General features: G+C 42.5%; 1 protein-coding gene across 3 annotated transcripts in view; it reads right to left on the bottom strand.

Moving 5' to 3' along the window:
• Positions 1 to 240: 240 nt before the first annotated feature.
• Positions 241 to 12,136, bottom strand: part of SORCS1 (sortilin related VPS10 domain containing receptor 1) — a 467,290-nt gene continuing 455,394 nt past the window's right edge. Inside the window, exons 25-27 of one of the 3 annotated variants that reach the window (XM_033130825.1) lie at positions 5,652 to 5,757; positions 5,369 to 5,529; positions 242 to 3,554 (exon numbers count right to left, since the gene is read on the bottom strand). In XM_033130825.1, coding sequence (XP_032986716.1) covers positions 3,490 to 3,554; positions 5,369 to 5,529; positions 5,652 to 5,757 — 332 coding nt within the window. In that variant the 3' untranslated portion in view covers positions 242 to 3,489. Of the gene's footprint in view, positions 3,825 to 5,368; positions 5,530 to 5,651; positions 5,758 to 12,136 lie in introns of all 3 variants that reach the window. The other 2 variants (XM_033130826.1, XM_033130827.1) reach the window with 2 other exon arrangements.

Below are 12,136 nucleotides of genomic sequence, written 5' to 3'. Positions count from 1 at the left end.
AAATGTAGGTAGAATTCAGGTAGTGGAATGTATTCTACTTTGTTAGCACACAAAACCAAAAGCAAACACAAAAACCCTTCCAGTCTGTGGAGTTTACTATATTTTCATACAATTAGCCTTTATGAAATCCTATAGAGACATCACTTCTATATCAGCACTGAACGCCAATGTTTGGGATAAAATAAACACTTGAAACCAAAACTTTAGAGACATTATCTGTTTAATAAATATGATTGTAAAAGCAATAAACAATAGCAATTATACATTACACTACATAGTATTTAACCAAAAATACATCAAAAAGTCATTTTAAAATTAGAAGTAGTTCCGATACTATAAGAAAACTTTTTTTTTTTTTAATTGGCTTCCTATAAAAATAAGTTGGCAAATGAGGGATTTCAGTTGGAATCCTGGAAAACACAGAACAGCTGCCAAGTACCCCATTGCTCTCAAAGTTGCTATTTGGAACTTCTGGGAAAAAAAGCAAAGCAAACCTCTGCATTTTGCATGGGGAATCCAATTAGGAATAAGGCAAAGGAGGAAATGTTGGTTGGGTAATTCAGGGTAGAGCGTGCACAATTTGCCTTCTGGGATTTTGGAAAACATTGCAATATTAGATTTTTAGCTTGCTCTGAATCTTACCTTCTACAACCATCCCTCCCCACCCACTCCTCTGGCCTCAAGCCCACCAAACTCTGCATTGTGTTTGCACCTGCTGTTAGCGAGTAGGTAGGCACTTGGGTCCCTCCCATTTGTAGGTTCTCATCACTGCCTTCTCTTTGGGACGGAGCTAGAATGGTCCAGTAGAGCAGTTCCCAAACTACAGTGTACATCACAATCACCTGAGGGGCTTGTAAAAACAGATTGCTGGGCCGCACCTCTGGAGTTTCTGATTTCAGTAGGTCTGGGGTAGGGACCAAACACTGGCATTTCTAACAAATCTGAGGTGGTGCTGATACTGCTGGTCTGGGTACCACACTTCAAGAACCATGGAGCTAGATCATTAAAACGATGAGGTCCCCTCTGAGCAGTCCCTTGCCTCACTAATCTCCTACAAGTGGGAGAGAGCTTGGAGGAGAGGCACACGCGGACCCTGGAGACGCTGACTCTAGAGCTGGCCATCTTTGGTCACTTTCCACAATGCCAGGCATCCCATGTCCACCTCTATTTTCAGTTATGTCTCACAAGCCCATTGTTCCCTACGTCTTCTCACGTAACCATTCATTTTTTCCTTCAATAAGTAATTTTCTTCATACCTACTCTAGGCAAGGCACTGTGCTAGCTTAAGAGTATCATTCCCCTTTTCATCATTTTCCAATTAAAACTAATTGAGCTGCAACTCTGAGGACTCCCTGTGCTGTTTGGAGTGAGCCTCTTTTGGTTTCCAAACACTTTGTCTTCAGATTACATTTAGGAGGCTCCAACTGAAGAGAATCAATGAGGATGTTTCCTATGGGATAGGAAGCCTGGCAGGTCAGGGTTCAATTGAGTTCTACAAATAGTTATGGCTGCCTCAGGCATAATCCATTTCCCAGATTCATATTGGGCATCTTCAACCATAAAAAAACTTCTGTTTGAGTAACTTCTGACTTCAGCTTTGCTACTCTTCCCCTGCCCGGGCTACGTAAGGGCAGGGATCGTCAGGATCTTTAGGACCCCAGGACCCTGTTCTATCACCAAGGCCCTGTTACACCCTGTTGTTGGCTTGGGGACATGACCAAGAAGGAGGCTGTGTTCTCTGAGTGGTTTTTCAACAACTCTTTTCTTCTATATTTTAGAGTAGGCTTTGCCCAATTCATAGTAAGTACTCCAAGGGCTTCTGCTGGACATATGTTTATTTCCTTCTTTCTCTGGGCCTTCTTTCATGATTGCCCTGGGAAAACTGGAATTTCTTCATGCTTTGAGCCAATCTGCTTCAATTAGTCAGCTAACTCCTCCCCTTTATGCTTATTAATTTTGCCTTTGCTGATACTATGACACTCTGAGATCAGAGAGCACACATGTGAAATGTCTGAGATCATCCCTCATGATCAAAATCTCATCCTAATGTAAGACAAGACTCCGTATATTCTCAGACTTTTTGATACTCTTGAACATTAAATCCATTAACCTGCTTCTTCTTCTGGTTAGAACAGTTTTATTTTACAAAATTTTTTCTCTACTGTGAGAGGAAATACTGGGTACAGCAACCATCATGGGAGGAAATTGCTCTGCCATGTAGAAACATGGTCAAAACATCTCTCATAAGAATCTTCTAGAATCTGACTGCACGAGATTATTGTTAAGCTGTGAGGATACCCCTATTCATCTGAATGCTTTCTTTTCCACAGAACATGGCTAGGTTTGACTTGCTTTGCATATATTATCAGCTCATTCACACACATGATATATTTCCAGGTGGAAAAGGACAAGGATATTTGGAAGAGGCAGGTTCTATAGGAGGGGACAAAGGGTACATGAAGCTGAACCCTGCTGGGCAGGATGCAGCTTGGTCAGTGTGTATGGAAGCTGCCATGCTTGGGATGTACAAAACTGGTGGAGATCAGAAACGTGTGGGTAGTGGAGGTAGGGATGGCGGAAACTAGGCCAATACTTAGGGAAAGTCAGGGTTAGTGTCCAGAATCTAGCAACATGTTTGGGAAGAAAAGGTAGGAGCAGTTGAAAGGATAACTTGGGGATTGGAAAGAAGAGCTACAAAGTCCTGAACAGATCATGACCACACATGGATAGCAAACAAATGGGAAGGCAAGAGAGTAGGTAACTGGGCTTCTATTTTTTACATAAGTTGGGCAGGATAAGCTACAAGGGGAAGCAGTCATGATGGGAAGAGGTGAAGAGGAAACACAGGTCCACTGCTGACATGCTTGCTCCCCACCCTCCGCCCCCACCTGTCTTCTTGCCCTATGCTGCCTGCATATACAGAACTTCAACTGGCTTCTTTGTCCCTGTGGCCACACAGAATGCAGGAAGCAGCCTTGTGGCCACCACTGGCCAACAGAGCTACCAGATAACTTGGAAGGGAAAAATGGCACTGAGGACGATGGAACAGAGAAACAGCTCAGGGTTTCAAACTCCTGTGCATGTCTTTTGTGTCTTGTGAAAGGGGCTCGGGTGGCTAATCCACCCATCAGCCAAGAGTGCTAAAACAGCTGTGAAATCTAGAGCCAAGAATATTTCCAAAAATACATGCAGATTTCCTTGGCCTATATATGTCATGAATTTTCTACAAACACGACCGATCAGAAAAAAGAGGAGTAAGGGGGAGGGGAGTGTTTTTCCATTAAAATAGAGCACCTGTACACTACCCCTCCAAGCGTGTTCTCAACGTATAGTCCACATGCACAGGCTTAAAGCTAAAAACCCTTGTTGTCTGTGTCTGAAGAATTAAAAAGTCCCGATGCAGTGAGTGTTTGTTTGTTTGTTTGTTTGGATTTTGATTGTTTTTATTTTATTTTTTTGTTTGTTTTTGTTTTTACTGGCGTCCTCCATTCAAACATTTACATAGGTAGGGATTTCTTTTGTGCTTTGATTCTCAGCAACTATGGAAATACTTCCTGGCAAAATAGGAAACAGAACAACAAAGGAAAAAAAGAAAACATAAAGTTAGTGGTCATGAAGGATGATGCACTTGACAAGAGCGAAATTCTTTCCTGATCAGCAGGTCGCCTGGAGCCTTTGGGGATTTTCCTTAAATTGCAAATTGTGCCCCAGCAGATCCCCGCTTTGGCGTTGAAGGTGGAGTGGCTTGTCTTGCTCTTTGCAATCGGAGAGATGAGTCACCAGGTTGAGTAGAAGGGGAGGGAGGGGAGGGTAAAGCTACTCTCCTAAGAGAAAACGTGTAACACTTACTCATTTAATGACATTGGAAATGAAAAGGTGTCAGAGACTTTGCCCTGTGCTGCAAGATGTTTCCTGGTGAAGGAGGGATTACTACTTTAATAAAGTAAACAGCCGCTGTACTTCATACCCCGTGTAAATGGGACTGAAAACCAAATGACCCACAAAAATGTACTTAAAAGCTTTAGCAGTGAATAGACAGGGTGAATGCTTCTGTGGACTTGAAGACAGAAAACCCTTTTTTCTTTTTAACCCAAAGCAATTACACATTTATCAGCCTGTCTCTCCCAATAAAAGAAAGCACACTGAAAACTGGAGACCAGATGTGGCTGCGGTGGTTATTATTACTTCTGATACGAGCCGGTCATTGCATTTAAATTTCCCCTTCATGCAGACACAGAACTTTCTCATATCCATGTAAAGAGAGAGTTATGTTTTCATTTAGGGACTCATATTTTCCCCAAGTAACAATCTTATAAGGGGCCTTCTGGGTGGTTTGGCATTATCACGTTAGAGTAAAGCATGGACGGTAATATAGTAATTTATCCTTCGTAGTCAGCAATGCAGGATCTAGATGGGGACATTTACCGCTTCAACTCCTGATGCCAACAGACAAGAAAAGAAATAGATCACAATGGTGGCTTCATGGCTGTCTAACTTCCCGGGAAAGTTTTCTCTGCAATAAATAGTAAGACGGAGCCGCCACACCTGAGACTCTCTATTCCTAGCGGCTGAATTCCCACGCTTACTTCACAGGCACAGAGTGAGCGCTACTGAAATACGATGAAGTCCATTTTAAGACTTCAGGTAAGGGACAGGTACAAAGAAGGAAGAAATCTGCCAGTCTGCTCGGTAATAGTCTAACCATCCAGTGGCTTCTCTTAGGCCACCCCACTCCTGGGATGTTCTATGTACTTTACACCACTTGTCCTCAAAATTCTCAGGTTCTGTTTTCTGGGGAATTGTTTTTAGATTACTCCTAGAATAAAACAAAACCAAAAACAAAAAAAAATCCCAGGGTGATCAGGCTGTCACGCCTTTACTAACCTCATTATGTCACTCCTCTACAAGGGCCCTGGAGTGCCCTCCTGAAAGCTACCTCAAGCTGAGGCTGCTATGTCTTGTTCTCGTCATTACATACCCTGCCCCTCAAACCCTGCCTGGACCCCCAGATCAGCAGATCCGGCCTCTGAGGCCTGTCCTTCTTGCATATGGTCAGAGCAAATGCTCTCTCTTTGGCCATGAACACTTTGAAGCCCAACATTTTAGCAAAGGGTTTTGCAAAAGCAGAAGAAGAAACTCATGAAAGAAAAAATAAGACAGGAGCAAGAAGGCTTTCTCTCTCTCTCTCTCGCTCTCTCTCTCTCTCTCATTCCAATGGAAGGAAGCAGGGCAAGGGGCATCTTAGCTGTTTCTCTCAGGGGTGTTAGAGCAGAAAACAGTGGTTATGTTAAGCCAGAAAGGGGTTAGAGGGAGCGTCAGCCATTGACTACTCAGGCTGCACAGCTGACAGCTACTGGGAATCATTTACCTATGAGCTGTGACTCCACCTTCTCATCTATCAGCTGGCCAGGCCTCCTTAGTTCAGTCTGAGGGACATGGGGCCTGCTTTCAGTGTGACTGACTCGACTGACCATCTCTCGTTCTTTCTCATTCTGCATCTGGGCATAAACATTAATCCCCGGGATCTTCCTAAAACATTAACAGAAACCATCACTGCCATGCACAGGAGACGTACATCACTGCGACACAAGCTTCTGAACCTGTCACGGAGAAGGAAGAGGGAGGGGAGACAAGGACAGAGGGACACATACCTTTTAAACTTGTAGATGACAAACACTGCCAGCCCCACAAATACCACGGAGAGAAGCATCAGCATGGCCGATCCACTGTGGGTTGGGGTCAAGTCCACCAGTGGGGCTGGGGGAGAAAGCAAGACGTGGTCATGAGCAGAGACGGGGGCAGCTGTGACTCTGCGAGAGCCTCCAACAGTTCATACAGAGGCAGGGTAAGTCCCGGAAAACCACAGGGGACCTGCATACAAGATGCGTGTGGCACAGCGGACATGTGGTGGTATCTGAGCCTGTCCTAGCCCCCAGAATGTTTCAGCTGGCTTGTCCAAGAAGTCCAGAGCAGCTAGACTGCTAGGATTCAAGGGCAGCTCTACCACATGCTGGATATGTGATTCCAGGCAAGTTACTTCAGCGTAATGTGTCTCGTGTGGGGAGATGAGAATGACAGTACATTATGTCATCGGGTTTTTGTGAGGATCGAGTGAGTTAATGCACGTAAAACACTGATAACAGTGATGGGCATATATTAAGTCTTCTATAAATATTAGCTTTTATTGCTATTGCTGCTGTCATTATTCCTAATCAATATTTATAATGATATAGTTATTAAATTTTCCTATTCTCTGAATGCAAGCTTTTCCCAGTAGGTGATATAGACAACCAAAAAAACCATCAAAGGAATATTTTTTATGAATTTTCCATTTTCTCTCACTCCTAACCCAGCAGTTGTCATGGGAGAGAAAGAACTGAAGAGTAATGGAGCATGCTGATGTTTTTTACACGCAGAACACTGATGGCTAAGGGAATATTTCACAAGGGCTGGAGGGGAATGTGCAATCAGATTTTGTCTCTACAACTTTCCAAAGCCCTGACAGCTGGTACCAGGAAGCAACAGCCTCTCGGATGAGTGGGGTTCACCTCTTGGACTAAACAGATGCCTCTGCATCGATAAGAGTCTCCCTCCCTGAGTTTGCCTGTAAGATTGCAGCTCTGAGGAACATCTCTCTCCACCTCCAAATCTCTTCCATCTCAGGGTCAAACCTGTTGGACTGCAGTAACTTTGTTTGCAATTAATGCTCACCCTCTCAAAAACTGACATTTTGCAAAAATAGCACAGCTCAAGCATAAAAGGCAAGCCACATGTATCCCTTAGAAGGCTGAATACTGACCTTTACCTTCCATCAATTTAAGCAAAGCCTGATACTCAGAAATGTGGTTGACCTTTAAGCTCCCTTTTCTCTGGCTTTTCTCTGTTGAGAGCCAAGAGGGCAACATTCTTGTCACCCAGGTACGAAAGTTCGAGAATAAGTGACTGTAATACTGATGGTCTTGGACAAGACTCGAGGCTACTTTTGCTCTGGTTATTGTGGGATTAATGCCAGCCACTTAGGAACCAGTTCGTACTGAAAAGTATATTGCATGTATCAAATCGCTCTGGTGAAAAACAAAGTCAAGCTCTCTTTCTCGCAAATAGGCTTCGTTGTTTTAGTAGAATCGGCTTCTAGGAAGCACTAAAAGTAAGCACCCCCGTGATTCTCTGTCCTCTGTAAGTCAAGTAGCACTTAAGCTGTGATGCGGGAGTAGGCGAGTCTGTGTGAGAAGATGGGATGAGTGCCAGCCACCGCGGTGGAACACCCCAGGCACACGTGCGTTCAGCTCAAAATCAGAAAATAGAGGACTCCTTCATTCAGTTAAGCAAACGCAGTGCCATCAGCAAAGGAGTCCAGAAGTACTCTGGGACTCACACTGTAACTAGTAGGATGTCATTGGGGAAAGGGACGTCTCCATTTGTCACAGACAGGGCAATTGACTTTCACAAACCAAAGGCAGGGATTATGGTCTCCAGTTGAAGAGATAAAAACAACGATGTTCTCATTGGTTAATGTTATTCCAAAGGACTCAGAACTAGTAAGTGGAAGAACTAAGACTTGAGCCCAAGTCATACCACACACACACACACACACACACACACACACTTTCTATATACTCAACCCTGGGTTTATATCAGTGGGAGATGTCAGAAATTTTAACAGCTACTTCTGAGAACGGGGATTAAAGCAGAAAATATAGCACAAGAAGCAATAAGTTAAACAAGTTAAATGTTGTTTTAATTTGTTTCTGAATGGTAATTGAAAAAGTTTTAAAAATTAAAAAGCATATATATTAAGTTTTAAAATCATAGATCATACACTCTTCAACTTGGATGATGTGTATATGTACATAGATACGTATATGTGTGTATATATGTGTTGTATATGTGTATGTAGAGAAGTGAAGTCTCACGTACCTACCACCTAGCTTCCACAACCATCAATCAACAAACAAGATTATTTTATTTCTACTCCACCTTGTCCCCACAACCCCCAACCACTGGATTATTTCAAAGCAAATCTCAGCTATGGTATAAATTCATCTGTAGCTCTTATGGTATAATTTATCTGTAGCTCTGGTATGAATTCATCTCAGCTATGGTATAAATTCATCTGTAGCTCTTAAGGATAAGGTCTCTTGCTCACTCTCTGTTGACATTATCACAATACCATGATCACACTTAAGGAAATAACAATAGGAAGATATTTTTAAGGTAATCTTCTAATGCAAACCCTTAATTTGACTGAGAACAAATGGAGGTGCAGAGAGAAGCCCCGGATGGGTGGGATGGTTAGAGGCAGGTTAGCTTTAATTGCTAAAATTCTAATTCCCAGCTGAACACTCTTTTAGCATAAGCAAAATATCAGTGTTGTGGAACACCCAGAAGAATACCAGTCTCCTTGAAAGGGTTGGCATTTGAAATAAATGGAAAACTAAAGAGAGGAAATTGCTTCAGCCAGGCTCTAAGACAGAAAGCAAACACACACGGACTCTATTTCTCTTCTCTTCCCTTCCTCCTCTTCTCTCTCCTCATCCTAAACTTAAATCTTCCCATTCTAAATCATTCCCACTCAAATCCTCATTCGTAAACAAGCGGAATTAACACTGTTTTGGTATTCGCACATTATTTTGGTAAAGTGAGCGTCTGTATTCCGAGTTTTAAAACATGTGCTATCCACCCGCCCTCCCAATCTCGTGGCCTCGTCACTTCTCAGAGGTGGGCAAACAGGCAGGCAGGAAGCAGCAGGCGGTGGCTGTGAGTGATTGGATAGCACTGCCCTCTGTGTTCCCTGGCTGGCTTTTGCTTGCTGATCTGCGCCTGAATATAAACGGGCCATTATTGTTCCACACATGGGCAGCTGCGTATCTCAGTTTGCCCAACACTTAGCTGTGTTTGTATGTTTTGCTGAGGAATGGAAACTTGTGATAAATGGGCTTTAGCTTGTTGTGTGGAATTAGCATAAATTAATCCCTCTCCAACTGCAGCCTAAACAAGGTAGAAGCATAGGGGAAAGTGCTGAGCAGTTGACTTGCCATTATTCCTGCACAAAGGAAAGCACGGACATAAGAGCCCTGCAAGGGACTCAAAGTTTCTCAGTCTGGATGCTGACACAGTTTCTAAAATCCTTCAAGGACTCAGAAACGCATTGAATTATTATATTCTGTTCATGAGAACCTAAGTTGATTATAGTAATCACCATTCTTACAATCATAACAGTGGTCTTCTTGTGAACTGAGATACATATGAGGACTGACAATTAAGTTCACGAACTTGTTGCAGCGATGTTCCTAACCTTTTTTGATATCAGAGGGATTATTCATTATGAATTCGTACCAACTGGACAAACAGTTAACCAAGTTTACTATTTGAAAGTGCTGAAAAGGCTGCATGAAAAAGTTAGACGACCTGAACTTTTCGCCAACAATTCATGGCTCTTGCATCACGACAATGCACCAGCTCACATGGCACTGTCTGTGAGGGAGTTTTTAGCCAGTAAACAAATAACTGTATTGGAACACCCTCCCTACTCACCTGATCTGGCCCCCAATGATTTCTTTCTTTACTTGAAGATAAAGGAAATATTGAAAGGAAGGCATTTTGACATTGAGGACATCAAGTGTTATACGACGACAGCTCTGATGGCCATTCCAGAAAAAGAGTTCCAAAATTGCTTTGAAGGGTGGACGAGGCATTGGTGCCAGTGCATAGTTTCCCAAGGGGAGTACTTCGAAGGTGATCATAGTGATATTCAGCAATGAGATATGTAGCACTTTTTCTAGGATGAGTTCACAAACTTAATTGTCAGACCTTCATATGATTGCTACATAAATAGTCACAGATTGTGTAAAAGTCAAAACTCCACATTTGGGGTGAAGTAATTAATATGGTTCCTTCTTGGAATCAGATTCTGACTCTGCCACTTATGGGCAAAGTAACTTAACTGAACCTCAGTTTCCTCATCTGCATAATGGAGATAAAACTCATTTTTTATTTTTAGAAAGTTGTGAGAATAAAACAAGATGGAATTTTAAAGCACTGGCATAGTATCTGGCACATGCCCAATATTTTTAATGCCGTCATATCATTGCAATAATATTTCTGACAGTATATTCTACAGAAAACAAGTCCTGAAAGACAATGAAAGAGTTCCATGGTCAAAGAATTTTGGAAACTGGTAGATGGGTGTTCCCCATCTTGGAGATTCCTGATGCTCATCAGTATATTGTATTAAAAGTTCACAGTACAGAATTGTACACCTGAAATCTATGTAATTTTACTAACAATTGTCACCCCAATATTAAAAAAAAAAAAAGTTCACAGTAGTCCTGCAGGAACAAAACTCATTTAACGTCACCACAGAGTTTCTCAAACTCCTTAGGCCACAGCCCTTTTGCAGACATAAGTCCCACACAACTCACTTGGGAAATGCCTCGTCCTGAGTACCATTTTCCTTTTGCTGCAGCCTTGCCTCTTTGTTTGGCTTATTTTCAAGTTTTAAAGTCAACATTGTGGTGACATCACCTGGTAAAGCCATGCAGAGAACCCTTGTTGCTGTCTGCATTCATTCTTATTCTATCAAAGGGACTTTCTAGAAGAACATCTATCTGCATGCATTGACCCTGAAAGTTGGAACTCTTGTTATACTTCTAATCCAGAAGTTACTGCCATCAAAAACTTGCAAAAGCAAGTTCACCATACCTTGACTTTCTTGTCTTCCTTTCTTTCCTGCAAAGAGATACAAGCCAGGCTTTTAGTTACATGCCTTGCGTATCACAAAATCCATGTGGTCTGAAATGTCTTTCTCAGAAATTAAGGTGGTATGGGGATGGCACAGAGAAAGTTTATGTAGAGTCCAGACAGGTTCTCATGTACATTGCACCCTCACTTGGACAATAGGCCTACTCTCCAGTTCAAATCCAAACCCAATCAGGGGAGTCTTAAGGATTGCTGTACCTACTGAGATCAAGCCATGATCCTGGAAGACAGACTGATTGGGGATTCCCAAGGAAGGCTCAAATGGCTAACTGCTGCTAATTTTAAACTTCGAATGAGTCTTCAGGGACATCCAGGCACTGGAAGTTGAGGACACTTGGCCAACTAATGACAACCATGGGTACTTCAAAGATCAAACTTACCACCATTATGCATAGACAGAAAGAGAAGGATGCCTTTTGGTTTTCTAGGGTTGAAAGTCAAGGAAGAATCCTAACTATGTAATGTATTACTCAAAATGTAGTTTATATACTACCTGAATCAGAATCACCTGCAGAACTTGTGAAAATACAGCTTCTAAGGCTTCGCTTGAGAAAAAAAATGTATCAGTTTCTGAGAGTAGGTCCCAGAACATGTACGGAGCTACACAGGTCATCAATATGTAGACCAGTTTGAGAGAACTGCATGGTGGGCCCCACCTACTGTCACTCATAAAACATCCAGTCCTTATCTTTAGAGTGTGCCTGACATTTATATTCTCTCGGTTACTAAAACAAAATAAAACAGAACAAACAAAACAAACCATGCCTCTTTATTGCTAATAGTGGTTCAATCTGGTTATGGATTAATTGCATTGCTGGATCAATTCTCTGCCCCTATCTGCATCTAAGCCTTGTGGAGTTTGAATTTGAAGCTTCTCCCATCAAGAGGTGAAATCTGGTTTCTCACTCCTTAAATCTCAACTACACTATAACGTGATTTGGCAATGGGATGAAATGGTAGTGATGGTGTGCCAGCTGTGAGCTTCAGTGCCTTGTGTACTTTTGCTCTCTCTCGGAATCTTATTATTGCCATGGGAACAAGCCCAGGGAAGCCTGCTAAAGGATGAGAGAGCAGGTGGAGGTGAGCTAAATTATCCCAACTTAGGCCATTCCAGAGTAGCCTACAGCCAACCGACCCCCAACATGTGGGATGGCCCAGCCAAGTTCAGTAGCACTCCCTGTCCAACAATCCATAGCTGATTACAGACACACAGTGAACACAGACTAAACCAAAGAACCACCCAGCTGATCCACACACTCATGAGCAGTAACAAATGCTTACGGTTAAGCCACTGGATGTCTAGGTCGTTTGTTACACAGTAATAGCTTACCAATGTCTTCGCTCCTCAAAACTCTCCTTTTTCAACTGGTTAAACATC

The sequence above is a fragment of the Rhinolophus ferrumequinum genome, chromosome 16 (assembly GCF_004115265.2).
Source record: "Rhinolophus ferrumequinum isolate MPI-CBG mRhiFer1 chromosome 16, mRhiFer1_v1.p, whole genome shotgun sequence".
NCBI classification, from domain to species: Eukaryota; Metazoa; Chordata; class Mammalia; order Chiroptera; family Rhinolophidae; genus Rhinolophus; species Rhinolophus ferrumequinum.
This window is presented reverse-complemented; position numbering and strand designations above follow the sequence as displayed.